Genomic DNA, 27,663 nt, shown 5'->3' on the forward strand with positions numbered 1-27,663 from the left:
CTTTGCGTTTGTTTGATTGTTTTTACAATTTTTAAAAATGCTGTTGAACAGCTTGAATTCAAATCGAGAAAAAGCGGAGCCTGATTGGCCAGGGAGACCGTTTATCCGCATGCGTATTACGGGAGATGAAAATGGTGCATTTGAAACTATCGGAAATTAAGCTGTTATGACTGGCGGAATACATCCACACGAGACAATAATGGCAAGTTTTATTTTTAACTTGAAATAATGGGCTATATGGAAAAACATAACATGACTGGATTATATAGAAAGAAGCAAAAAGAAAAATAAGATGATTTTAAACCGTCTGAAAACCTCAAACATCGCAAAACACGTTAACATTTATTTTCTACATAAGCACTTGAAGGCAGCACGAGAAGGAACAGGAAATGAAAGCTTTATTTTGGACAGACAATTTGACCCGAGCAGACGGTGAGTTAAGATTTCATGCTCAAAACCTCTTTAAAAATTGTGTACGTTGTGTCACCAAGACTAAAACGAATATATGATTATAAACCGATGACAGCTAATGATTGACAGGTTGCGGAGGAAGTAGCAGCAACAACTTGTATGTGGCTAACGTGAAGCTCTTAGCATTTGGGAGTGCCAAGTTAAAAAATAAAACAACATAAAACATAATAAATTATATCGACACATTTTCTTGTAGTTTGCATTCATACTTCATGAACCCACATTGCTCATTATCTTGTGAAAGAAAACGCGCCGCGGTTAACGGTCTTTAAATTGCAAACTTAATATGTCCGGTTAACCTCACGAAATAATGGACAGTTCACAGTAAATGGTACAAAATAAATAAAGATGTCAAGTTCTAAATGCGCCCATTACATATGTGCATATGTCTAAAATGATTGGGTGATCGGGTAACAGCAGGACACCTGTTACCTATTTGAACCTGGGCGCTAAATCGGCTGCAGTTTGACTATAAATGGATCAGGTTTTTGGGATCAGTTGCACAACTCAACAGTCTGTCCTGAACACAAAGTGTGTGTATGTGTGTGTGTTGGGGCTGGGTGGGTGCTGGCAGAAGGCCTCCTATTGTCACTGCGGTGCTAGCTGTAACTGGAGGAGAGCACACGCACCACAACATAACTGATCCTCTAATAGGGGCTGAGCGGGCTCTTAGCTGGCTGGCTGTTTTTCAGTTTTTTAGTTGAGTGAATTAATCCAAACTTTAAAAATCTCTTAATGGTTTTATGGGATGGGAGAGGCCACTTTACTAGGTAAATTACACCTGTACAATCTAATTTAAAACTATTGTAAAATTTACATTTTTATAATGCCTGTAATGTTTTTGACACATTCTTAGATTACATTTAATTATATGTTTTATCATTGGGGTCATAGTGAGTGGTGGTGTTGTACTGGCCTGCATTACATTCAGAGATGTTTTTTTTTACATTGGTGTTTGTATGTACATAGGGAAGACAGAATATTAAAAATGTATTTAATGTAGTACAGTAGAACACCACATTTGTCCAGTAATAGACATGTATATCGGTTTACACATTTCCAAAACTGAACATTTTGAGCTTTGTGACTTTGTGGTAGAACTTTTGTATTGTATTGAAATAGATGGTGCATGTGTACCTAATAAAGTGGCTGCTGAGTGTATAACACTAGTGCACTAACAGTCACAGATTGGAGGGCTGGTGATGAAAAATGGCTTTACACAGTCATGAAAATGTCGCACCCAAGTGCAGTGAAATACTAAAGCTGCTAAAGATTATTTTCATTATTGATTAATCTACTTAATAGTTTCTCAATTAATTAGATTGTCCAGGAAATATGGAAAATGCCTATTTTTCCTCTTCAAACAGCCTGACAGTCCAAAACCCTAAGATATTCACTTTACTGTCCTATATGACAAAAAGAAACGCTGAATCGTTACACATTTGAGAAGCCCGAACCTTCAACTGTTGCTTGGAAAACAAACAAAACAATTCATTAAAGTTTCTGTTGATTGACTCTCTTAATCTCATTCTGTGCAATTTATTTTTATTTAATTAATTTTTTAAAGTCGTCGCCAGGTTATATGCACTTTACAGTTGGAGAAAGATTATGTGTTTTGCTAAACAGGTGCAGCACGTAGCTTTTCATCCATCCTGCTGTCCTGGCTGCCAGATCTCCTCCCTAAGCCCTCAGTCCTGAGCCCGGCATCTAGTCTCCACCATGGACAACCTAGAGGAGGACCTGACGTGCTCTGTGTGCTACTGTCTGTTCTCGGACCCGCGAGTCCTGCCGTGCTCACACACCTTCTGTAAGAACTGCCTGGACAACTTGCTCCAGGTGTCCACCAACTATTCCATCTGGCGTCCGCTCCGCCTGCCGCTAAAATGCCCCAACTGCCGCAGCGTGGTGGAGCTGCCCCCGATGGGCGTCGAAGCTCTGCCCAGCAACGTATGTCTGCGGGCCATCATCGAGAAAGTAGGAGAGAATCACTTGTGTTCAACTGAAAATGTTTACCCTTTGGCTACCTACCTGATCTCTTCTTATTGGTTTCTAAACGTTGCTGCGTCAGTTTGTGCTCACCTGTCTTGCATGTCTGTTGGCTCATCTGCTGTCTCAGTACCAGAGCGACAGCACACCGCGACCCCCTTCCTGTCAGGAGCACCACAAGCAGCCTCTGAACATGTATTGCATCCAGGACCGGCAGCTGATCTGTGGGCTGTGTCTGACTGTCGGGCAGCACCAGGGCCATCCCATAGACGACCTGCAGACGGCATTCATCAGAGAAAAACAGACCCCATCGCTCCTGCTGACCAGACTCTCTGAGCAGAGATGGGCACAGGTAGGGGAATCCTGTCTATGTGCTTCCACTGGGGCCAACTTGTGTGGAAAGATGCTCTGAAAAATCTGTATGGTGCTTTTACTTTGGAAATCAGCCCCTCTCACTCTGTTAGGTGTGTGAGCTGGGGGAGCAGCTGGAGCAGGAGAAGGCCCGCTGTGAGGGTCTGGTGAGGCAGGACCGACAGGAGGTCAATGAGTTTTTTCAGACCCTGGAGGTGGTGCTGGCCAGGAAGAAACAAGCCTACCTGGAGGCCCTGGAAAAAGCTGGTGCGGAGGTGTCCCGGGCCTATGACCCACTCATTCTCAAAGTGAAGGAGCTGCAGGTGGGTTTTGGGGCTAATGGCCGGTTTTTTATCAAATCAGAGCACACGATATTATCGTCACATATTTAGTGACTCTTTCCCATCCTTGAGTGCATTAACGAGATACTTAAGCATGGACAGGTTACGTACAGGGAACCTTCTACTTGGTACGTGGTCATTATGTGGTACAAACATTTAGCGCTTTATCCATTGAATTTAACTTACTTTCAATGATGGTGAGGCATCCATGTAAATTTCTTTTTTTTTTAGGCACCTACATTAATTTTTCTGTGGGCCGTTGGGGGAGGGAGACAAAACGAGAACAGAAAGAAAATTAAATTATTTACACAATATTATATCTGTATCAATATCAATATTTTATTTAAAAAAACATCACAGTTAAAGTCGATACCGGTATATCGCGACACCCCTAGTTTAAAATACTTGTATGTTATATATTGTGATGTGTATTTATAGCTAACGATAATGTTTGTTATTATATTATTTAGTCTATAAAAAAAGCCTTCGCAAGTTCCCATAGCACATCATGGTGTGCATGGTGACATCAAAAACCCAAAAGTATTAGAATGACAATTCTATAAAACAGAAAAGCAGCTAATCTTCATATTAAGAAGCAGGAACAAGCAAATGTTCAGCATTTTTGCTATAACCGCCACGTTTCCTGCAGGAAGAGCAGTTGGACCTGGTGTCCTTGGGTTCATCAGTGGAGGAGGAGGACTCGCCGCTGGTCTTCCTGGAGCAGGTGCATTTGTTCAGAGAGAGGGTGGAGGAGTTTATTAAAACCCCTCTTCCCTCAGTGCTAAACCTCTCAGTCACCCCGAGAGCAGCAGAGCACCTCCAGCAGAACTGGCCTGCCGTGACTATCGGGAGCCTGGATCAAGCGCCCGTCCCTAAGGTGTGCTGCTGCACCAGATGTGGCGGTGTGGAGGCTGGCGTAGAAACTGAAGCTGAAAGGGATCGGACCGACAGCTGGGGGCAGAACTTGTGGTGTGAGCTGCAGCCGACTTCTTCAGTGGTGCTGCTAGGGCTGCTGCTACTGCTGCTGCTGGCAGTGCTGTGGGTCAACCCGGTCGGAGGGGCGTCGCTCGGGTTCTCTCTGCTCTCTCAGTTCAGTCAGTTGGTCCATGGCCATGGCAGTGAACTGTACACATCTGTGTGGGACTCTGTGGGGTCAGCGTACACAGTGATTCATGATGCTGGAGAAAGATGGAGGGCTTACTTCCGCACAGTGGATGAAACGGTCTTCCGGCTGCTGGTTGACTTCTTTAAAAGTCTGACATCCAAATGAAACATGGCAAACTGAAGTCTTCAACGTTTATATTGAAGCTGAAAGTCTCACTTCTGCACTACCTTAAAATACCTTTTTAAACACCTGCTACTGCTATTGTCCTGGGACATTCAAGGCAGGTTCAGGGGGAATTGTTACTACAAATTTGATCATTATGAAATTGAATTATAACCGTAAGTTAATCACCCTTTAGCTTCACTTCAAAGATTCCCAGTCGTCCTATGCAGACCTGGGGAAAACATGACGAGACACATTTCTCTAAAAGTCCGAGCAGTTTATGTAGCTGTAAATCTCTTAATGTATTGTGTTATGTTAAAACTGCTTCTCTAATAAGTATTTATCACATCAAACACTAATCAGACAAAGGTTTGCAAAAAGGAAAGTGGACAAGTGTTCAGTAAATATTAGACTTTCGTGGGACATTTCAGTAGCTTTCCTGTGCCGTCAGAGCTACACATGTATCTCCTCACACTCGACTGGAGCTGTATGTGAACTTCAGAGTGGACGCAGTGGCGCTGAGATCATGTTGCTGTGATGCAGAGTGCCTTTAACCCTCACCTCACCTAATAGCCTTATTGTACTGGATTGTGATTCCACCAGGACCAATCGCTCAGTGCTCTTTTTACTACAATGGGGCATTGATATATAAACACATTCTTTTTAAAAATATTATAGCCTTCGGAAAAGCTTTACCAGTGCGGTTTAGCATCCCACAAATGTTACTATATTTTACTTAAGCAGACGTCAGCAGGGCAGATCCTTACTGAAACACGAGCTTGATTAGTCAAATATTATTTATGTACACATGTATTGTGCAAACTATACTTAAAAGCACCACATACTGACATTTTGATGAATGTAAGAATTTTATAACATGTATTTTTTTTCTTAACTTCTCAGTTCCTGTATTTAAAAGTCATAATAAATGGTTGAATGCTTTTTTTGTATTTATAATTTTCAAAAACATTGTGTGAAATCGGGTACGAGTCATTTAATGTTGCAGTGAGCTCCATTAACAGATGCTCGCTACAATCGTCTTTGCCGTGTGAAAATCAGACAAATCATGACTGTGCTCGTGTCGCACAAGTTGTTTTAGGAATCTACAACCCGCCAAATCAAAAGATTACATTTTAAGAAGTTACAAAAAGATTTTCGATGGCTTCTCCAATCAGTTCAGTGACAACCATTATGTGTTGACAGACACCTTAAATACAAATTCATCATATTTGTGCATTAAGGAAAAGATCTCGCCAGAAAACATTTATTGGTTTCACAGAGTAAAAATTAAAGAGTAATAAAGAATAGCAGCATTTCGTTGTTACGGACAAGATAAAAGGATGTAACAAATATTTACACGTGTGGAAAGGAAAGTAAAAAAAAAGTTAAAAACAGCAAAGGGAGCCCTCTGAGATTTAAGCAGTGACTGCATCGTGCTCTTTAAACACGATGGTCTTGGGGTTGATTCCCACGCTCTTGGTGGTGTTGTGAGTTTTGTAGATGCCAATGAGACGGTCAGCGATCTCAAACATGTTGTTCCTCAGGGAGATGATGATGAACTGAGCGTTCTTTGTTTGCTCCTGCACAGAGATGGAGGGAAATAAATGAATGATCTGAAGAGAGTTTGAGCTTTGAAATGTTCATCTGCCTATTATATAGCGTTGCAGAGGAGCTGTCAAATTGTAACCTGAAGAATGAAGTAAACATTTACCCTAAAGCCTACAAAAGTAATGGGCACAGTGGAGGAGATTTATCTCAAAACCTCCATTAATCCAGTGTTACACAACAGCTGATTAGCTCTTTGTTGCCTCACAGTATAATACATCAGCACCCTGACTTCCACATTTCACTACATTCCTACTAAAAATGTACTTTGACCTAATAGAGAGAAACATCTTGAACACATAACTTCACCATGCAGCTTGTCTTTAAAATCGGCCAACACTCGGGTCCATACTCACATAAAGGTAACAGGCCACAATGGAGACGTTCTTGAAATCAAGAGCAGCATCTATCTCGTCCATGAAGTAGAGCGGTGTGGGTTTGTAGTGGTGCAGAGCAAACACCAGAGCCAAGGAGCTGAGGGTCTTTTCTCCTCCTGACAGGTTAAAGATCTTCTTCCAGCTCTTCTTCGGAGGACGCACACTAGTGAGTGAGAGAAAATCAGATCTCAAACAAAAGTAAACGAGAATCAACAAAAAGTGACTTTGTTCTTTTGACAGTTTATTCTCCTTCCTCTCTTACCTGAACATGATTCCCTCAGAAAACGGGTCCAAACTGTCCAAGAGCTCCAACTCTGCATCACCACCCAGTGTGAGCATCTGGTAGTTTTCCTTCAGCTTGTTTGTGATCATGTTGAATCCGGTCATAAACTCGTTGAGGCGCTGTTTGCGCAGGTCCTCGTAGCCACGTTTGAATTGGTCCCTCTCGGTGGTGATCTCGTCCAGCTGAGCCACACGCTGCAGGTACAGCTCCTCCTGAAAACACACAATGAAAGTGCGTTTTTCCACCACTCGTCGCTTTAACCTTCTTTTTGGTTAAGAGCATTAAACTCAAGAAATTGCTTTCAATCACATTTCCAAATGTGCCTCTTATTGTTCATTTGCTGTAAATATAACAAGTGCAAAACGCAATAATCACAGAAGCTGATTGTCTCCAATAGTTAGACGGAAGGATGCCTGCTCATATTAGTGCATACCTTCTTCTTGTACTCAGCAATGGCCCCGAGGTTGGGCTTCATCTGAGCACACTTGGTCTCTAACGTGATCATCTTGTTGATGATCACGTTGGGATTGGAGATTTCGTCAAGTTCAGCAGAAGTAAGCACAGGAAGGTTCTCTGCTGGCTGGCCCTCAATGGTATGAATGGACAGCTTGGTGGCCTGAAACATAGAAAACAAGATTGATTAACACTCAAGTCAGAAATATATCTCACACACACGATCATCAGTATGAACAGAAACATCTGTAACTTCCATCGCTTAAATACCAGCCTTTAAGAAAAACAAAAAGACAATCTGATATCTTGAACCACTTTTCAGAGCAAAGTGCTTCAGAGATAATTAAGTAAAACAAACAGAACTCAGATAATTCAAACAAGAGGACACGTTAAACAACTAAAACTAAAAAATGTAACTGACAAAAATAGTTCAAACATCAGGAGTAAATTATAAAATGACAGTGTCGTATTGGGATTGACGAAACAAACGAAGCATTAATTGTTCGTTACCCCATTGGACCCATTTTCAGTAACCTCCCACAGATCGCAGTTCTCAACTCTTACTTTCAGTATAATGTCGTCATTACAATATAACAGATGGCAAGAGTTTCACAAATAAAAGCCAAGTTGTACTTGAATCCGCCCACCTCTTTCTGCCAGTGTTTGATCTTGTTGTTGTGTTCAATGATGGTGGCCTCGATCTGTTCGATGCGCAGCCGGACGCTGAGGGACTCCTCCTGCATGGCGTGCTCCTGCTGCTGCAGGACCTTTATCTCCTTCAACACCCCCTGATACTGCGCCTGCACCTCCGGAAGTGCGGCCTAGTGCACAAGAGGAAACCGTGGTACTCAACTTATTTCAGTGTTTACTTAACATTCATTCAGATGTGAGATAAGACATTATAAAACAAAGTACTGTTAGTAAACCCAAAAATAGTCCAGAATGATCAATTATCCCCACATGCACAGCAGGACAGCAACACCCCTGAAACACTTAAAATGTCTAATTTAAATGATGTCTTTTGATCAAAAAGGATACAAATCTTATTTAAACAAATGTATTTAAAAAGTTTTTTATATTTTTAATTCCTTTGTAAGAATTGTAAATCAGCAACTTTTGTCTGGACCCATAAACCTAACTATGTACACGGCAAGAAGAGCCGGTTTAAGATAAACTGTTGTCATGAATGTCTCTTGGAGCAGGAAACTCATATCTTTGGATATTTACTGATGTGAAAATCTGTAATTAACAAAAACAACGAGCCTTAAATATCAAGTGAATAAGCTTAATGCCAACCTCAGCCTCCTGATAGGCCTTCATCACCTCCCCGGCCTCCTCTTCCAGTTTCTTCAGTTGTTCAGTGAGCTCAGCCATCGACTTATCATTGTCCTCCAGCTCACCTTGCACACGGGTCACACTCTCCTCACACTTCTTCAGGTTGCTGCAGAGGGGAAAAGCAAAAGACACAGATATTAGCCTGTCAGAGTGGTTCGTGTGTGTGTGTGTGTGTGTGTGTGTGAAAAACTAACAGTTCAGGTTCAGTCTTGCAAAACAAAACCTTTTGAGTGACTGCTGAAGAGCAACCGCCTCGTCTACATGGAGCATCCTAAGTTTTCTGTATCTACACAGGAGGTGTTATTTTTAGGGATGTCACGAGAACAGATACTTCTGTACCAAGTCAATGCCAAAAGTCTGAACACGTGACGGTCCGAGTTTTTCTACAGTACCGCAGGAACCGGGGGCTCATAAATACTACTTGCAAAACAAGGCTAACAGTAATCCATGCACTCCTGCACTGAGACCTTCAATCAAATTAATATGGCGTCTGTGAAATCATCCAACAAATAGAAATGCAGATCAATGACAACACTTTTTTAAAAATGAGACATACCAACATGCGAAAATTAGAATCTCAAATACTTATTTCAGATTGAGCATGGTTAACAAATGGTTAAAAAGATAAGAATAAAAAAGTGTGCAACCCAACAGCTCCTGAAAGATTAAAACTCTTTGTAGACATGAAATCTGTAACACTGCTTAGTTCATTCATCTTTTTAAGATGCTTCTCTAATAGAAAGAAGTTCCTTGTTGACTATTCAAACATCACAGGACAGTGATGGATACAACCGCAATGTTTGCGCAAAAAGAAACACCTGCGACCGTTTCCCCCTCCTCACAGAGTTTAAATACATCAAGGAAGAAGCAGTTTCACACAGCCTGCCTCGGTGTCTTAGTTTAAAAGCTCCACTGTGTTCTGGCTCAACAGCTCCTCCAGCCGAACAAACGGTGTCACATGCAGCCACCAGTGTCGCCGGGGAGCACAACATTTACTACCTCAATGAAACCAGTGATAATAGGAAGAAGAGAGGAGTTCAGTGAGCTAATGCTCTTGTAGTACACGACAGGCCTGACACACATGTTGGAATCCTTAAGTATTAAGCCTAACAATAGTTACTTCCTTGCTGAGTAGTTAAGTGGACTTAAATCAGAACCCCGATGAGGGGCGTTTCAGCTGATCCATCTGACTTTAGTCAAAATATGAGTGTGTGAACAATGCAAACACGTAATTAGAGAAATTAAAGGTGCATTATTTCCTCACCGGTCAGCTGTCTTTATGGCCACTTTGGCCTTGGTTATGGTGGACGAGCAGTCATCTAGCTCCTTGTTGACCTTGTCAAGCTTGTCCTGCTGAGCCTTCAGCTTGTGGCTGTTGATGTCTACAATCAGGTTGTGGAGCCGTTTCACCTCATTTTCCACCTTCCCGGCCTTACTGGATGCTGCATCATAGTCTGAAGGAGCAAGAGGGGGTTATGAAGGGACAGAACAGGGAGAATGATAATATTCATGTTGGACATTCAATGTCTCATGATTATTTATATATATATATATATATATATATATATATATATATATATATATATATATATATATATATATATATATATATATATATATATATATATATATATATATATATATATATATATATATATATATATATATATATATATATATATATATATTTATATATATATTTATATTTATATTTATATATATATATTTTCAGACTGGATTTTTCTTTTTCAAGAATCAAAATGTTTATTACTCAATATTAACTTTTTGACTCCATTTGATTATGTGGAGCGTCATTTTTTTTACACAAATTACAACTTGAACATTAACGTAACACATTTTATTTAATCTGTACAGTTTACAGGAAGACCCTACCTTTCTTGAATGCATCCAGGGTCTTCTCCAGCTGTTTCTGTTTGGTCTTGTCGGGGGCAGCAGCCAGCACATTGACCTCAAGTTCCTTGATCTGAAGTTTCAAGTGAGTCTCCTGATCAGCTAGACTCTGAAGAAAGGAAAGCAGGAAATATAGGCGTGTTAATACGGTCACATTTTATGGTTGGCTATGAATAGTAGGGCTTGAAATTTAGATCCTAAATACACCAAATGAGTGAGACAGAAACGCAGTGAATGAAAAGCGAGATGAGTATTGCAGATGTCCTACAGTCATGCTTTTGGCGTATTTTTCCAGGGTGTTCTTCATATCCCTGAGCTGCGGCTGCAGGCACTGGATGTTCTCCTCTAGCTGCAGCCTTTTCTCTTGGCAGTTCTGCAGCTTTGACACTTTCTCAGTCAGCTTGCTCTCCATATGGTCAAGCTGCAAACACACATGAAAGATCATCACATCTCATACACTAATGACCTGCTGTGGTCATCATCTGATGGCAGGGTCTATTTTTATCCAGTATCTCAGAATTAATTATAGGAAACGTGTTTAAGGTTAAACTTCAATACTACGAGTTTACAGCAGGAATTAGCCGTATGTGTCATAACATGAAGCAATTCATTTGCACAATCTGCTCTCATGGTTTCACTGCATCTGTCTGCCATGTGGGCATTTCTGCAAAGCAGGCACAGCTGTGTAAATGTAGCCATTACTATGGAACTAAACCAGTATCAAGAAGTTAGAATCTAGTTCATTTCTATGAAACCATATCTCGCCATTTCAAATCAAAACACAAAACTATTTAATTTAACATCGGATGAACACTCACCTCCTCCTGAGAGACCACAGTACCAATAGAGGAGCCCATCCTGCCCTTCAATGGTCTTCCTCCTCCAGTCATGGTTCCTGTGAAGCACATAACAGACCGCAGGAGTTTTATTAAAAAAATTAAATAAAATCTGATAAACAGAATGTAATATCTTCACCGAGAGCCATAAATATGCACGCTAGAAAAAACATCAGCCAGGTAATGACAGAAGAAGTGTGCCACCCACCAGCCATCTCAATGATCTGTCCCTTCAGGGTGACCACTCTCCAGCGCTTGTCTTTCTGGAAAGCCAGCCGTGTGGCCTGCTCCATGTCCTGGGCCACCAGGGTGTCCCTTAGGGCAAAGTAGAAAGCTGGTCGCACACTCTCATCTTTCACACGCACCATGTCAAAAAGACGAGGGATGTCTTCTGGAGTGCGAATGGGAGCCATGTTCCTCTCCCACACTTTCATCTGAGCAAAGGAAGTGGAATGAGAAGTTGCAACAAGGTGAGGAGATTATTTGTTTTATCAGACAATAACTGAACAACTCTAAATAAATGCACGTCTTTAGAAATCCAAGTAACAAACTGGTACAATTTCTGTAAGTGGTCAAAGACACTGAACTGAACTAATGTATTGATCGGCTACTGAAGTCAGTCTTAAGTGTAGCATGTATCCTTAAAGAGACTAAATCATCTGTTTAAACTCTCTTGATTGAGGGTCCCAAAGTGTAATGACTTTTACCTTGTCAAGACCAATGAAGGTGGCGAACCCGATGTTCTGTTCTTTTAGGAACATGACACATTTCTGAGCTGTATCAATGGTATCCACCACGATGTTGTCCAGGGCGCCACAACTAGAGGAAATGGCCACATCAAACTTCTCCTCTATGGCTCCAAGGTCTCCCTACAAGCACACAAATACAATTATAATACAGCTTCTAGAGTTAAGCATTAAATGTCTTGAATGAAAAGCATAACACGTCAAATAAAAATAAATATGTTAAGGTGGAGTTGGTGTTAATGTAGCGATGATGAGACTCACGTTTTATGCACACTATAGCTACATAACCATACATTATATTGTTGCTGTTTAACACTTTATATTTAGTTGTGATAACAGCATTTTTACCAATCTTCCAAAGATGCCGGGGATCCTGCCATTCTTCTTCTGCTGCATGAGGGCATCCAGGACCCTTCCTCGACTGCGGTTGGAGGTCAGAGAGCTTTTGGCTTCATCCACCTTCTGCCTCATTTCCCTCACCACTTCCCTAGTCTCATTATCCATCTTCATCAGCTGCTCCAGCGCTCCCTTGTCCTGCAAAGAAAAGGAGAGGAGCAATTCAAGGAGACGCTTATGCAAATGGCACCATCCCCCTGGCAGAAATAGTCAACAGATGTAGTGAGTACAGTTCTTACTTAAATCAATAAGATGCTAAATGTCCAATTTAAATGCTGCCTAAACAAAAAGCCATCTAAACAACAATGTTGTTTTTACCTTCTTGAGCTCCTGTTCTTTCTCGGGTATTTTGACTTCCAGGTCTTTGATGGCGGCACGGCGCTCACGCAGCGTGTCAGAGGTCGTTTGAAGTGTCTGCTTGGCCGTGTTGAGCTGCGTCAGAGCTGTGTTGTGGCGGCTAAGGTAGATGTCCAGCTCCGACTGAGCCAGGTCCATACGAGACCGGGTCTCATTTACAGCCTTACTGAGCTCCATCAGCTCTTTCTCTTTGGTCTGGAGAATTCAAGAAGAGGAGATGTAAAAGTTGAAAGACAGAAGCTTTACGGAAAGTTTACCATCTACAGTTTAAAAACAAAGCATGCAACAAACTAACACCATGATTTATACACACACCTCTTTGTCCTGTTGCAAGCCGCTGGTCTCTTCCTTTAGACTCTCCATTACTGCTTCAAGTTTTTTCTCTTCTTTCACCTTCTCCTTCTCCCGCTCTTCCTTGCGAGCTGTTGCCTCAGAGATGGCCTTTTCACTGCTGGCTGGTACACCGCGCACTTCCTCAAGCTGAAAGATGAGTCAGACAGGAGAACGTGCAAAAACAGATGAGATGTGTCAGACTCTGGATTCTAAGCATCAGTGGCTTCAACACCTGTCTAAGTTGAACTAGAGGACACAATTCATCAATACACACTTCAACCCACCAGTGTAATAGCCCTTTACCTCTTATATTAGATGATGAGATTAAGGGATTAGTGAAGACTTTAGGAAACGAAAAGAGGTATAAAGTAAATTGATTGAATAAGCTTTTTGCCTGTGCCAGTTACAGGCAACTGCGCTACACATTCAGAAGCAGGCCAAAACACACAACTGTAATCAACTATAAACACACATTCAGGACTAAACAAGCCCTGGTTAAGACTGGCACAACAGTCTGCTGCTTGGCAGGGCTGAAACAAGGCAAGGAGGAGTGTGTGTGTATATAGTCTATGTTTTGTAGGGTTAACTGTGGGTGAATGTGGCTGCTGGGAGTGTTACACAAGCCAGGCCATAGTTGACTACCACACAGCAGAACACTGCTCCCCAGAGGTCTGCATGCCTCTGCCCAGCTCCCCCTCTGAGCAACACATTTCCAGAGCACAGCCATTGTAGGTGGAGCAGATAGTTTTAGAGCAGGGAGATGAGAAGCTATACATTACAGGGACGACGGAACTCTAAGTCTGTGTGAAAAGTGCTTTCAGTAAGTGTGCAAGTTGGAGAAACATTAGTCTAAGAAACAGGAACATAATAATGAAACAGAGCACGAGTGGGCAACTTGTGTGTTACTTCACAGCCCCCTAGTGGCTGGTTTAGGGCAAATAGTCCTTCCTGCCATGAAATTTGATTTACCATTTTATACAGGAGTTTTGTTTAATGCATAAAATCAATTATTCAATAAGAAATACAAGGATTTCCAAGGTAAGAACAATTTTTCAAAAGTTAAAGAAATGTTTATGCACTTTTGCAACTGAGGCAAAATCATTATTTGGTAACATGACTAATATCCGTTAGTAGCAATATTCTCGTTTTCTTGTATGAAAGACAATTTCCTTGTACTCAAGTCTTGCTTTGTGTAGCTACCATGCAAAATGATGTCAGTTGCATTTCTTTGGAAACCACAACTCTTACAGCAGACATGCCTTTTTGTTGAAAACGTTAGACTACCTGTAATATTTTTTAAACAAATGCATATTATTTTTAAAACTAAAAGAATGCATCATTTTAACATTTACATTTTTTATCTCTAGGAAATTAATCACCGTAGAACCCATGTTTATATTGGCAAATAGCTCTTAAACTACTCTAAATAAAATGTAGACAAGCTAAAATGAACCATATTTTAAAAAAAACACACAAAAACAGTACTGTAGGAAAAAACCCACAAAGAACTTCTCAGCCTACAAGTGATTCTAGTAAATTGGATTCAAACTAAAAGTTTAAATGTTGTTGAATTCTGCAATTAATTTAAGTTTCTGTAAAGCCTTGACAAATGTATTTTTCTCTAGGCCTCAAAACAACAGCCCTTGTTTTTATAAGCAACGGAAATAGTTTTTTTTAGTGCCCATGTTTCTTTCTTGGCCATGGTACAAAATAAACAGTAACACTGCAGTGTCATAACACTGGTGCTAGCTTGTCTTGACTTAGTACTCCCCTGTATTTGTTAATGGATATGCATTGTAAATTAGGGGGAAATGGCTACATTTATGCTCTCCTCACAGATTATGTGACTGAGCCTCTGAACACTGTGATACTGTCAGAGTGAAATAATCTGCAGAGTAGCAAACGGTGATTGCAAGTTAAATTAAGTAAATCAACTGTGTGTAGTGGACCACAATTTAAAGTCTTACACACCTTTTCTTTGTCCTTTTCCAGCTGCTTCTGCAGTTTCTTGTTCTTGCTCTTGGAGTGTTTAATCTTCTCACGCACTTCAACGTCCTGCAGGTCCAGCTGGGTGAACTTCTCCTTCTGGGTCTCAATGTACTTGTTGAGCTTATTTTGTTTCCTGGTGGGTGAACAACATTTTTACTGAGTACACTCATGTCAATCATGGAGAAATCAACTGAAACATTAGATAAACTAAAAGAATACAAAAATATGCAAAGTTATTTATACATAACAAAAAATATTAATAGGCTCAAGTTCTAATATAACACAGTAAACTCTTCACAGTGAAGCTCAGTATTAAACATAATCCAAGTTCATCAAAGCCTCATTCTTTTTTAATTCTGGTGTCTAGAAAAACGTCAAACTGTAACGTTTTTGTTGTTGCTGCATGGAGCAACGCCTTTTATATACTTCTTGGCAACCATTTGTGGAACAATACAATTTAGGACACATAAATTACAGTTCTATACTTTTCTGGATCGAAACTGGAATTTTGACTCAAAACAAAATTGTTAAGGACAAGAGAGGCACTGACAACAACCACAAAATTGAATTAACCGAAAAGATAGTAAAATTCTAAACATGTTACATTGGTTAGGAGAGGGAAACAAGAGGAAGAAGATGCCTTACTTCTCCACATTTGTGAGCTCTTGGTTCATTTTCTCTGTTTCCTGTGATATCTTTGCATTTTTCTCAGTGAGTTCCTTGGTGTCCTCCATGATCTTCTGCTTCTCCTGTTCTTTATCCACCACACGCTTCTGCAGATTATTACTATTGGCAAAAGAGAGATCAGGAAAATACACTGAGAAGAAGAACTTAATAGTTTACACATAAACCAAAGAAACTGGCATCTGACACCAGAGAAGGGTCATGGTGCCACTGTGAGGTTTAAAAATAGAATTTAAAATTGGCATTTGTTCAATTATTTCTTTCCTTTGCTACTGTTGGGTCTACATTGACATGTAAAGAGATTATATTATCGTTTAATTTGTCTTGTACATTCCAGAGATGGTGCTGTTTTACTCACACATAATATTGGCAGAGCTGACTCTTGTGTTTGAAGATGTCATTCTCCAGGGTGAGGAACTCCACAGCTTTGTTCTTTTCTCCCTCCAAAGCATTCTTCTCCTTTTCCACGAGCTTTACTCGGTTTAGCTAGGACAGTGAACATATTGCAGTACTTAATATCAGGTGACATAACTTTAATAACATTTATAAACATAAATGTCATTAGTGACAATTATGTTCTTTTTTATAACGGATGTTTTTACAACATCTCCTTCATTGTGATGGCACACAAACATTTTGATAAAAGCTAAAACAGCATTCATTTGTTTCTAATCTCTAGAGTATCGTCTTACTTATACAGCACACTAAAAAACTAAAATAAAGAAATTTGTTAACATACTAAGATAGCGCAACCTTCATAAGTAAATATGTGTGCACAAAAGGTTTTCTATGAAAAACCATGAATCAGGTCTGGGGCAGTTATCCCGGCCAAGTAACAACTTATCTTATTTTTCACAGTTACACAACTATAAACACACAGCAAATGAAGTCCGGACACAGGAAGGAAAGTTTGTTAGCTTATGAGTGTGTGAGCAGATAGTGTTTGAGTGTAGGTTACCTTCTCTCCCCTCTGCTCATTGAGCAGCTCAATGCGGCGGGCCAGGGTTAGGATGGGCTCCTTGAGGCGGCAGGAGCCGATAATGTCCTCCAGGTACTCCAGCATGCCCTCGTCATGCACTGTCTGACCTTTTGGCTTCATCATGGCAATCTGCTCCACCTCACCCTAAATACAGTCCAGAACAACATATGGACAAAGACATTCATGCTTTTTATTATAATTATTCACTGGAAACATGGAGCAACAAGTTCTTATAAAAAACACTATTAGAATAAAATAAATAATCTATCCAAAACACTCACTATTAACACTATGTGGTCAATTGAATGTATAACTATATACTTTTAAAAAACAAATGCTGGTCTGCTGTACAAACATTGCATATACTTACATGTAAAGTGTACAAAAAATATAATTCTAGAGATTCCCTTTGAGAACACAATGGCTTTCCCCACCCGAAGACATTGAGAAAAAACACTAGTATTACACTTGGCTAAATAAACAGTTAATAATAATAATAATAATTTTAAAAAAAGAGAATATAAAATAAAATAAATAAAACTTTAACTTTTTTTAAAAATAGATGATTCAATCTGATGAAGTAAATAGTGAACATGCTTCAGAACGCATTTTTACCACCCAACCAACAATTACTGCCAATTACACAACTTGTGTTAAAATTCTAATTTTTTATTTTGATAGTGTGCAATTTTTTAACTTCTTGTAGCTTCTCCTTGGTTGAATGTCCAAATACTGTATACTACTTGGCCCCAACTTATGGACAACTCTTCAGTGTAATTATATTTGTCTAAACATGCGTTCTTTTTTCTCCCTCTCTTTCTTTTTCGTTTGAGGTAGGCTGGCTTAGAATAACAATATTCCTACATAATACATTTCATGTTAAACACAAACTATCTGCAGATATAGAAAAAGCTAAGTCACAAATTATGTTTCATTTATATGTAGTGAAGAAAATTCACATATTACTTAAATGTATGAAAGAAAAGCAGCCAGTAGAGGAGTTCCCACGTCATCTTCTGCTCTGACTAGTCCACAAAATAGACAGCTTCCCCTTAGCCAGAAAAAGTGACCTTAGAGAAAAGCTAAAGCCTCTTCCCATACCCATGTCATAGACAGAGAGCTGAACATTTACCAGCCAAGGAATAGACACACACACAGTCAAGCAGGACACATGCAATCAACCAACTAACCAGAAAACAACAAAGGAAAGTAGAAACTAAGTGTTCACCTAAAACTACCACATACTGTAAAAATAATAAAATAAAATAAAAATTTGGGACAGCAAATACCCAATTAGCTATTTTGTTCTGCTCTGACCTGTGTCATCACCACATAAGCCATGGGTTAATCAGTAATAATGGGTAGGTTACACATTTAATACAATCAGAAGGGGAATGGGTGTAACTAGAGAACTGGTGCAAACTCACTGCAACACATTGCTAAATTAAAAATAAAATAAAAACATTAACAAGACAAATAATTAATGCATCACATTCACACAAAAATAAATGTTGAACCAATATTAAAGCCATGGTAATGGAGGGTGTTTGATCCAGCCACACTGAAGCAGCACTGCCAATATTGGGGTTGGGGTCTAGTCTCACACGCCAATATTTACGTGCTGCTAAAGCGTAGCAGGTACATGGGAAAGGGAGGTCCAACCTGTCCCACACTGGCGGGTCAACCCCATAAAAAAAGTTCTCCTACTACAAAAAAGTTGTTTAACTGCAGCCACTCACACCGAGGTCCATGTTTGTGTATAACTGAATTTTTTCCTTAAAATTCTAAAGCAGCAAATAATGGTTCGCACCTTTTCCACACTGTTTCAAACCATGATGCGCTGCTATAGCAGTCTAAGGGCTTGTAGAAGACACATCCTCTCCTTTCCAATTCCAGTGCAACAGGTTATTCCCACAGACAGGCATGGCTTTAAGGTGACCATGAAACATTTGACTGAGAGATGAGTGAGAAATGGGCAGACAACGAAGAGTAGGAAATCTGACAGAATGGGATGGTCACAGCGAGGGTAAAAATAATTTAAGTGGAGGATTAAATTACATCTTTTTTTTTTTACAATTACCTGTAAGATCAGAAATCTGTTGTGGTCTAGGTCAATACCATGGCTTCGGAGTGAAGCCCCCACTTCTTTGAATGTGGCTTTCTTGCCATCAATATAATAGGCTGAGGAATTGTCTTTGTTGGCAGTCCTGGAAACATAGAACTTGCTGTTGGGGATAACTTCGTAGTCATCTCCTTCCTGGCTCAGAGGGGGAGGGGCAGAAGACACAGAGCAGCTTAGTGCAGAACAGTTCAGGAGAAACTCTAACAGCCCTACTCATAAAATGATAATACTCATAATACTGACAAATACACAGAGTGGCTAGAGAAAAACACTGTACATTAAAAACTATTTACAAAAAGGCTGGTTTAAAAAAAGCACACAACAGATCTAGGCCAGCTACACTAACATGTAAATAAACTATATCAATATTAGAGTGTCTTCCATCAGGTTACATTTACAAAATTTAAAAAACACGTTAGATACGATGATGAGATTATAAATGCATTACAAAAAAAGTAGGTAATTTGCCTAAAATAGTTTTAATTTGAAAAAAACAAGTCTAATAATCTAAGTTGTGTACAACATTAAAAAAATATGTATTTACACATTTCAGAAAGGACAGATTGTAAAGCCAGCATAATTCATAGAAATATGCCATTAGTTTAGCAACTTGATTTGAATTTATTCTGAACTGCTGGTCCAAACAGAAAGGCTTAGAAATATTTAGCAATGGCAAAACTTACACCCCCTGTGGCAGATCAAATATAGAAACTTGTTTAACTCTTAATTCTTTACACTACAGTCAGTTTTCACAAGTAATTTGTGATCTAATGCAAAATAATAAATTGGTCTCTTAATAAAAACACCCATTATATTGACTTTTCACAGTACATTCATATAAGTAGAGCATAGTCACTAAATAGTACATATAAAAATTGTTAAAAGAAATAGCGGAATCAACTCTAGCATATTATGAATCGACTGTGGCATGTGTGGGTGTTAATTGTAACTTTCATGACTGCTTTGAGTCTGTGTTTAGACACTGGTGTGATCATTGTGTAGCAATATTTTCACATGAGCATTAAAAGGAAAATATACATTTAAAATTCAAGAAAAATATCTGTCCACAAGAAAATATTTCTATTCGCCCCTCTAAGTTCGCACTGCGCATTTAATAATTTAGGTGAGGCCAGAGTGAGTGTAATGTGTATCTGTGTGATAGAGATATAGATACCTTATCAATAATCTTTTGAAAATGCACCTCCACAGTACAGCTTTGCACATCCTTATGTTTATCAGAGCTGTGAATCAGCACAGAGAGCTTTTTCGATCTGATCTTTTGAGCTCTGTATCCAAACACAAAGAGCATTGAATCTATCACATTGGACTTCCCACTCCCATTTGGACCAATGATGCACGAAAAGCGCTGAGAGAAAGGTGAGAGAGAGAGAGAGAGAGAGAGAGAGAGAGAGAAAAAAAAAGTTAATCAATTATATAAAAATATACTGCATCCACATACAAATACTGTAAATGTCACAACATTACAAGCTATATATTAACATTTAAGCCTAGTCAGATTGTGATGGTGAATGTAGTTAAGATCTACATTAATACACATAAGGGAAGCAGAAAAAGGTCAAAAAACAAAAATTAAGAAAAGTCATAATTTATGGCAAAACTGAGCACATCACTAGATCACTAGCCCTTGCACAATACACTCACTAAATCAAAATGGAGGAATTACTTTTTCCACTTTGATAATTTTTTTTCTCAATAAATGTTATAATGTAGCATCATTAATTATTGTGTACTTTTTGTGTCTACCACAGGCAACAAGTTACAAAGGCAACATGTACAGTTGAATAATATGACATTAAAGACAATTAAAATAAAATAGAGAAACACTACAAATGATGGTACATTTGTGAGCTTAACACAACACATTAACAAAGTATTTCCCAGGCAGGGTTAAAATGTGTAACCATGTTTGGTCGTACCTTGTGAAAAGGCCCCAGAATCTGCTCGCCTGAGTAAGATTTAAAGTTCCGATTAACTAAATGTGTTATCATCAGGCGAGGAGCGCCCGGTTCATTGGTCATTGCTGGGGGCGGGGGTGGAGGGATGCTACCGAGAATCTCCTCCAAACTTCGATTATCAACCGCCTCGGCAGCTTCCCCGTGAGACCGATCTGTGACACAGAAAAAAAGTACAACTTTTATTCCTCTGTGCGAGTCGTTTCAGGTGGGGGACAGTGGTGCATGGGGGAGGGGTAGAGGAGCAAAAAAACAAACACACAAACAAAACACAGGCAGCAAGTTACAACAGCAGTCAAACAACGACTACCGAGAAAGTTGACAGGCGTTATTTTTTCTTTGTTCTGAAAACAAGAGCCAACCCAAAAGAGAAAAGAGACCATGGCCGCTTATGAACAAACCCACATTATTATACAAACGCTCTCTACGAGAAGCGTTGATACGTGAGAGTAGATGCGCCACATTCATTTCGTCGATAATAAATAACTCAAGTGTAAATTTCGATCCTCAACGTAACATTTTCACTCATGCTGAACTGTTCTCAAAACATAGCCAGGGAAAAGCTTGTTTTGTGATAATAATGTATAACGTTAAACCGATTATGTTGCCATCACACCAAGTCACAACGACCTGTCCAAAATCTATTGTGCTCACATAAGCATAAACAAGCTAAGGGGTCGATGTTTTTAAATTAACTCAGTGAAACATTTCAACATATTCTAAAGAATACAAACAACACTTAATGTCAATGTGCATCTTAATCTTCGCATACAATTTATTATAAAGATTAAGATACAAGAATAAGGTCAAACACCCTTTGATCTACTACATAAAACACTTCATTATCCGAAACAAATTACCTCGTTTGTTGAGAAGATCCGGGGAAGAAGTACACTCGACGATATCAAAATCATCTCAAAAATCATAAGACAATTATTGATGACTGACACTTTAGAAAAAAATGTATCAGCCATTCTAACTACGTGTTGAGATTTAAGTACGAAAAACAGCTTCACATCTGTGGATATTTGCCACTACCAGCACGGCAATACACGCAACGCCATTGAGTGAACACAACTTATTTAGATTCACAGACACCAAAACACCCTTTGTTACTTGCCAGTTGTCGGTGGTGCCTCCTCTTGGCCATTGGAGTTGGTTTGTTGAGGGGGTACATCCAGCTCGTCTTCGGAGTCATCCCGAGGCTGCGACCCTTTCCCTTTTGGCTTGGCGGAGGCAGTTGAGCTCTTCGCAGTTTTAGATGGCATGATTTGAAATCTGAAGGGGTCATTGGTAAAAAAAAAAGAAAAGAAAAAAAAGGGAATATCCATGAGTGTTTTTTGTGCCTGTCAATCTCCAAACTCCACTTTTAGTCGGTCACACGCAGCTACCGTTGTCAGGCTTTAATCATTACCACAGTCAGATCCCACTGCCGCCCATCTAACTGTTAGTCGGTATATATTTTTTTATATGGGAACATAGCGTTTTTATTTTTAACAACCATATTTAAAGTAACACCATGAATAATCACGTTTGAGTTTGTGACCTGAACAAACTGATTAAAAAGGCTATCGGCATGATAACAGAAGAGATAGCCGCAATCAGGCTGCCAATCTGCGTGCTGATTGTAGCAAATTAGATGCTATTTTAACACCAAACAGTAAAAATTAATGGCTCATAGGCTGTGACAATCATTTTACTACCCATCTGCATCTAAGGTAGGCATTTGATTCGTGCGTCACAAAGTTGGACGGTTAATGACCCTTGCAATGATGGGAAAAACGGAAAATAAGTTTAACGTAACGCGAACTGGAAAACATATTCAGTTAATATGCAAATAGAAAAAATGATCTCCCCACAGCTCTTAACCTAGTCTATGCTATAATGTTATTAGTGAACAGACGCAGCGAAACAAGCTCTCGGCTCGGTGGTGAAGACACAACGTCCTAAATTGATCGAGGTCTCAAGCTGACACCAATATTAACTTTAATCCCCTAAATTTATGTTGGGGGCGGAGGTGTAGACGGGCCAACCTAACTCGCTAGCTGATTGGAAAGCACGTTGAAAGAACGAATTCGATAATTTAACGGTAACGTTGGACTTAATGGTAACGTTACCGTTATAACTACACGTACGTATGCCAGATAAGCACTTTAGTAACGCTTGCTTGACCACCGGATAAAAAACACGTAGCGTTAACTTTGCCACGTTACTGCGCTATTTTGACTTAGCTAATGTTAACGTTAAGTTAGCAGCTGTAGCCAACTATCTGATGTGAAATAACACAGCAAAGCTAATGTAATGGCTAACTGAGTAGCAAACGTATCTTCGTTGTGGATCTGTAACGTTAACGCAACACTGTAAAGTGAACTGTACGCAAAGTTAGCGTTATCGGAATTGAAAGGGGCGCCTAACAGCATTTGTCCAACTAACGATAACTGACGCAAGTAGTAGACGTTAAGCAGACAAAGGTATTCTTGCAGCTCAAAGTTTAGCAACCATCTGCAACATTAACATTAGCTTAGACAATCGGAAAGGCTGCATGTTACTGACAGGGGTGTGTGTCTACGAAAAGGCACATTTTGCGTTAAATGCAATAGAAGTCAAAACAGTGATTAACTTGCGTTACATTCCGGAGTATTGTTAACGTTGGTCAGTACGTTTTACACCGTAGCTAATGTTAAAACTTAACGTGTTGATAATGTCAAGGTTTGAAACTAACGTTATGCATTTCAGCAAATAGACGGAACCCAGTCATTAACTTACTCTCAGCTAAAATGTTTCAAAGTACCTTCCACAATAAAGGTTCGGTCTGTCAAGAGGCTTCCTTTCTGACCCAAATCAAGATTTCGAAAAAGTATCCAAAATTGGCTAATATAATCCACAAAATTTAGCCCGTGTCATTCCGAGTCGCTCTCCTACTTGAAAACTCTAACTTGTAAATGGCGCCTAAACTGTGCCGTCGAACCAAATTCGTTACAAACTGACGCAAGGCACCATGGAACGTTCAAAGGGCAGGGGGAAAAAAACACGAAATTCAAAAAAGGGGACGAAGCCAATTCCGCCTCGCTCCAAACAAACAATAACCATATGACACAAATAACCAGACGAGAAAATGCAGAAAGCATTTAATACAACATTTTTACAATGTTATATTATATACAATTATTGTTAGATTCAAAGCCTAATGTTTCTACATGTTCAAACGGTTGCCTGGTTACAGTAGAACGAAGTCCCGCCCGGAAGAACAGTTTACATTTCAGGAAATATTATTCAATAGATCAACGATTTATGTTAGTTTATTTGCTTTTAATGAGTCCTACTAACTGTTTCATACATTTATTAAATATATGTCATTTACATGTGTAAATAATTCGAATTACTCGTCTTCAATGAGACTCTCGCGATAACTGGCGTTTCAAGCTGCTCATGACGCTTATTACCCATATGACATGGCTACCAGCGGTTAGCCTGGATAACGTTAGCAACGAATTGCTGAGTAGTGAAGTCTAGGCTTGCTCTTTACTGTATTTACCATTCATGCATTTTTTTCTGTAGTAAATGACACGCATACATTGCTGGTTGTCCAATAATAAAGTCGCTTACGACCAAAGGATGTCTGTTTTAAGCAGAAAACCAAGGTAACGTTAGCATTGAAGTCGCAGTCAAGGCTCGGGAACATCTAAGGATTCACGTTAGCAACGGTGGCAGGTACCGTAGCAACTGCAGACGCTTGTTTCGTTCACCGTTACAGCAAGCTATCAGAACATGCAGACAGCTGAGTCGCCTACTTTAAAGGGTACGGTTCATAGTTTGTTATCTTATGTTGTTTCTTTCTGTGTGTTGGTTTGACATTGATATGATATAAGGAGCTTTTATATGAGAGTTACGTTCACTAACTGACACTGTCTTGTTTGTTTAGGGATCAACAGAGCAAACATCCACCATGAGGTTGAAAACATCGCTGCTACAGGAACCCAAACATATCCTTTTTAATGATGTCGTTAGCTAGCCTTATATTGTGTTTCTGTACTGCTCAAAAACACAACTTCAAACTTAGCTATTGTTACCATTATTATTGTTAGCGCCACTAGAAGTAGTAATATAGAGGTAATTGTAGTAATTGTTTCCCCCTTATTGTTTGGCTCGACCTAGCACCTAACCTATACCCAAATCTAGAATCTGTTCATTTTGTTTTCAGAAGCCCCTATTTATTGCAGAAGCTACCATGGGATTTCATATGGCCAATCAAAAATGCATACCATGATCAATTTCCTTAACTGCAGATCACATAAGGAACTTGTGAGTTGTGTTGGCTGGACCACAGCAGATGAGCTGTACTCATGCAGTGAGGACCACCAGATACTCAAATGGAATCTGCTGACCAGTGAGACCAATCTGGTTGTCAAATTGCCAGAGGAAATTTACCCCATTGACCTACACTGGTTCCCCAAGATCGTTGGTGGCAAGAAACAGAACCAGACTGAGATCTTTGTCCTTACCAGCACTGATGGCAAGTTTCTTTATTTTCTAAAATCTGGCCAGCAGGCTACAGGGCTTTGTTTCAATATATCAGTTTTGCTTCACAAGATCTTCATTAAGTTAACAGCCCCATGACAAGGTTCAGTGATTGTTTTCAGTCATACCTATACGAGGAAATATTATTAGTTAGACAACATTATTTTTGATGTACTTGCTAAACATAGTAACTGGTAACAGAGTTTGCAGTAGTCTCAGGTGTTTTTTCCTCCGACTGGTTTTTATGCTGAGTAGGATTGCAAGCTTGATCATTAGAATAATTAGGTAATAACTCATGAGTTTTTCATTGTAGTTAAAGGAATCTCCTCCAGTGTAATACTTGAGATAAGCATATTAATTTTAACAAGTTCACTGCAGAAAAAGGATTGTTGTAATACAGTGAAGATTAAATTTGTCTCTGTTTATTTGTAATACACAGACTCTGTAGCCAAGTTTAGTGACATGCATCCACATGGCCTCTTATGTCTCTTCTTCAGCCTATATTAGATATAAACACACATAATATGGATGTACTTTTATGGCAGGCAAAGTGTGGTCACAACACTAATGGCAGTGTAGGGTTGCATAAACACACCCACAAACTGAAGCAGCAATTTTCTCTGGCAGACTAGAGAGTAGTGAAAACTCTGTTACGATTCACTTTTGCAACTTTCTTTTGCTTTTTTGCCTTGTTACAGTATACAAATATCAGTATTGCTATTGCTGGTTTAAAAATAAGTTTGAATTTTTCATTGAAAACAAAACATGGCAATCACACAATTATATCTTTGTAACTTTGGTGTGCACTGAAAGGATATTGTTGCATATTCTTTAAAGAGATCTGCATGCTATAGTTGAAAAGAAACAGCCAGGGTTGTATTGGGTAGTCAGCCTCCCTTTCTCAAGCCATCATATTAAATTCGTTTTTTTTGCATAGTGCACATGAAGTTTGATCTTTCTTTCTTGTGTGAAAAATAGGATTTTGCTTTGTATTTTATGGTGCTATTTTCTGTCCCTTTTTTTCAAAACTAAATATTAAAATCTAATATTCTAAACAACAACTTATTAAGTATACATCATTATTTTGGGATGCCTAATATTTACCCATGGCTAAGCATAATTGCATAGCTGAAATGCATCATTTGCCATTCTAACAGAAAGTATATTGTGTGGAATGGAAGCAGACTTGTCCCGAAGCGGACCAAATTAAGCATGAAGGATATCGCTGGGCCTTCTGTTTGGAACAACAGTGCGTCAGTCTCTTTCACTTTTACCCTGTGGAACTACAATGTGGCGTCATAATAGATTTCACACAGATGTATCATCAGGAATTTTGCAACAAACCCTATATAAATAGAATTAAAAGAGCAAACGGTTGATATACTGTCATTGTAAGTTATCATAAAAAAACGTCTGCCAGATAACAAGCAAACAAACAAATCAGCACACAAAAGCAATGTTTGGCTACACAGATTAGGACAGTTAACGTTCGCGCATATGTAAATACGTTTTTTTAATGTTATTTTTTTAATTTGAAAGAGTCCTTCAGTGCAGCTGTACATGTCTGTTATTCTCACTACCTGCTGGACCAGTAAAATCCACGTTATGTCCACATTTAGAAATGGGAGAGAACAGCAGCATGCTGATTTGCAGTTTTAGGCCACCAAAAATTACATAGAACATTCAGAATTTTTTAATACACACTGCCACAAAGTATATGTTAGGCTAGCGTCTTCAATAACTCTCTCCATGCCTGATCACCCTTCGTGTCTGGTAAATACAAAATTGCCCTAGTTCAACCAACAGAAACCCCTTCAGTTGAACTTATGCACTTTATGCTATAAAGTTTGTTATTTAGCTTGGAGGAGAAAATGTAGCTTTGTTGCTAAATGTCTGTTAAGTGATTGATAGTTGTTGTACTTTTATTTACAATGCTGGATTATACAGTTTTTTTTTTAATATTAGTAAATATTTTGTCTTCACTGGTGTTCTAGATTGGCCAGAAAACAATAGTTTGGCCTATTTACCTCATGCAGCAACCTGAATCAGTCAGATGAAACCACAGTCTCTGTAGATGGCATCCACATAGAGAGCAGACGGTCGTGTTCCTGAAATATAAACACCCAGATCAGGGCTAAAGTGGGAAATTGCCATACAGTAAGCCTGTGTTTGTCTCTTTACAGGGAAGTTCCACCTGACCTCCAAGATAGGGCGCGTGGAGAAGAGTGTTGAAGCACACAAGGGAGCTGTTTTGGCTGGAAGATGGAACTATGATGGGACTGCTCTTATTACAGGTAAAGATTACAGGGACATACGGTACATACATACATACAGACATACAGGGAAATAA

General features: G+C 39.3%; 3 protein-coding genes across 5 annotated transcripts; 2 read left to right on the forward strand and 1 right to left on the reverse strand.

The window, feature by feature from the left end:
• Positions 1–102: 102 nt before the first annotated feature.
• On the forward strand, positions 103–5,358 carry trim59 (tripartite motif containing 59). The gene is made up of 5 exons (XM_029446116.1): positions 103–432; positions 2,098–2,445; positions 2,588–2,809; positions 2,922–3,131; positions 3,799–5,358. The coding sequence occupies exons 2-5, from the start codon at positions 2,191–2,193 to the stop codon at positions 4,417–4,419; spliced, it is 1,308 nt and encodes a 435-aa protein (XP_029301976.1). The 5' UTR covers positions 103–432; positions 2,098–2,190; the 3' UTR covers positions 4,420–5,358.
• A 308-nt stretch (positions 5,359–5,666) lies between these two features.
• Positions 5,667–23,747, reverse strand: smc4 (structural maintenance of chromosomes 4). Of its 3 annotated transcripts, none has more exons than XM_029446112.1 (24): positions 23,562–23,747; positions 21,916–22,073; positions 20,760–20,950; positions 19,997–20,188; positions 18,781–18,957; positions 16,680–16,844; positions 16,080–16,207; positions 15,683–15,823; positions 15,020–15,170; positions 13,031–13,195; positions 12,677–12,910; positions 12,311–12,496; positions 11,924–12,085; positions 11,425–11,650; positions 11,199–11,275; positions 10,649–10,801; positions 10,363–10,489; positions 9,734–9,923; positions 8,431–8,575; positions 7,782–7,955; positions 7,115–7,297; positions 6,661–6,893; positions 6,378–6,561; positions 5,832–5,996 (listed from the first exon to the last, which is right to left on the reverse strand). In XM_029446112.1, exons 2-24 carry the CDS (start codon positions 22,061–22,063, stop codon positions 5,832–5,834), a joined length of 3,897 nt encoding a protein of 1,298 aa, XP_029301972.1. In that variant the 5' UTR covers positions 22,064–22,073; positions 23,562–23,747. The 3 variants fall into 3 exon arrangements, with proteins under 3 accessions (XP_029301974.1, XP_029301972.1, XP_029301971.1); XM_029446111.1 differs by having other exon boundaries at positions 23,587–23,744; XM_029446114.1 differs by lacking the exon at positions 23,562–23,747 and having other exon boundaries at positions 5,667–5,996; positions 21,916–22,063.
• On the forward strand, positions 22,669–27,663 carry ift80 (intraflagellar transport 80 homolog (Chlamydomonas)). The gene is made up of 4 exons (XM_029446487.1): positions 22,669–22,926; positions 24,718–24,778; positions 25,087–25,308; positions 27,497–27,663. Exons 2-4 carry the CDS (start codon positions 24,742–24,744, stop codon positions 27,661–27,663), a joined length of 426 nt encoding a protein of 141 aa, XP_029302347.1. The 5' UTR covers positions 22,669–22,926; positions 24,718–24,741.

This window comes from Cottoperca gobio, chromosome 13 (assembly GCF_900634415.1).
Source record: "Cottoperca gobio chromosome 13, fCotGob3.1, whole genome shotgun sequence".
NCBI classification, from domain to species: Eukaryota; Metazoa; Chordata; class Actinopteri; order Perciformes; family Bovichtidae; genus Cottoperca; species Cottoperca gobio.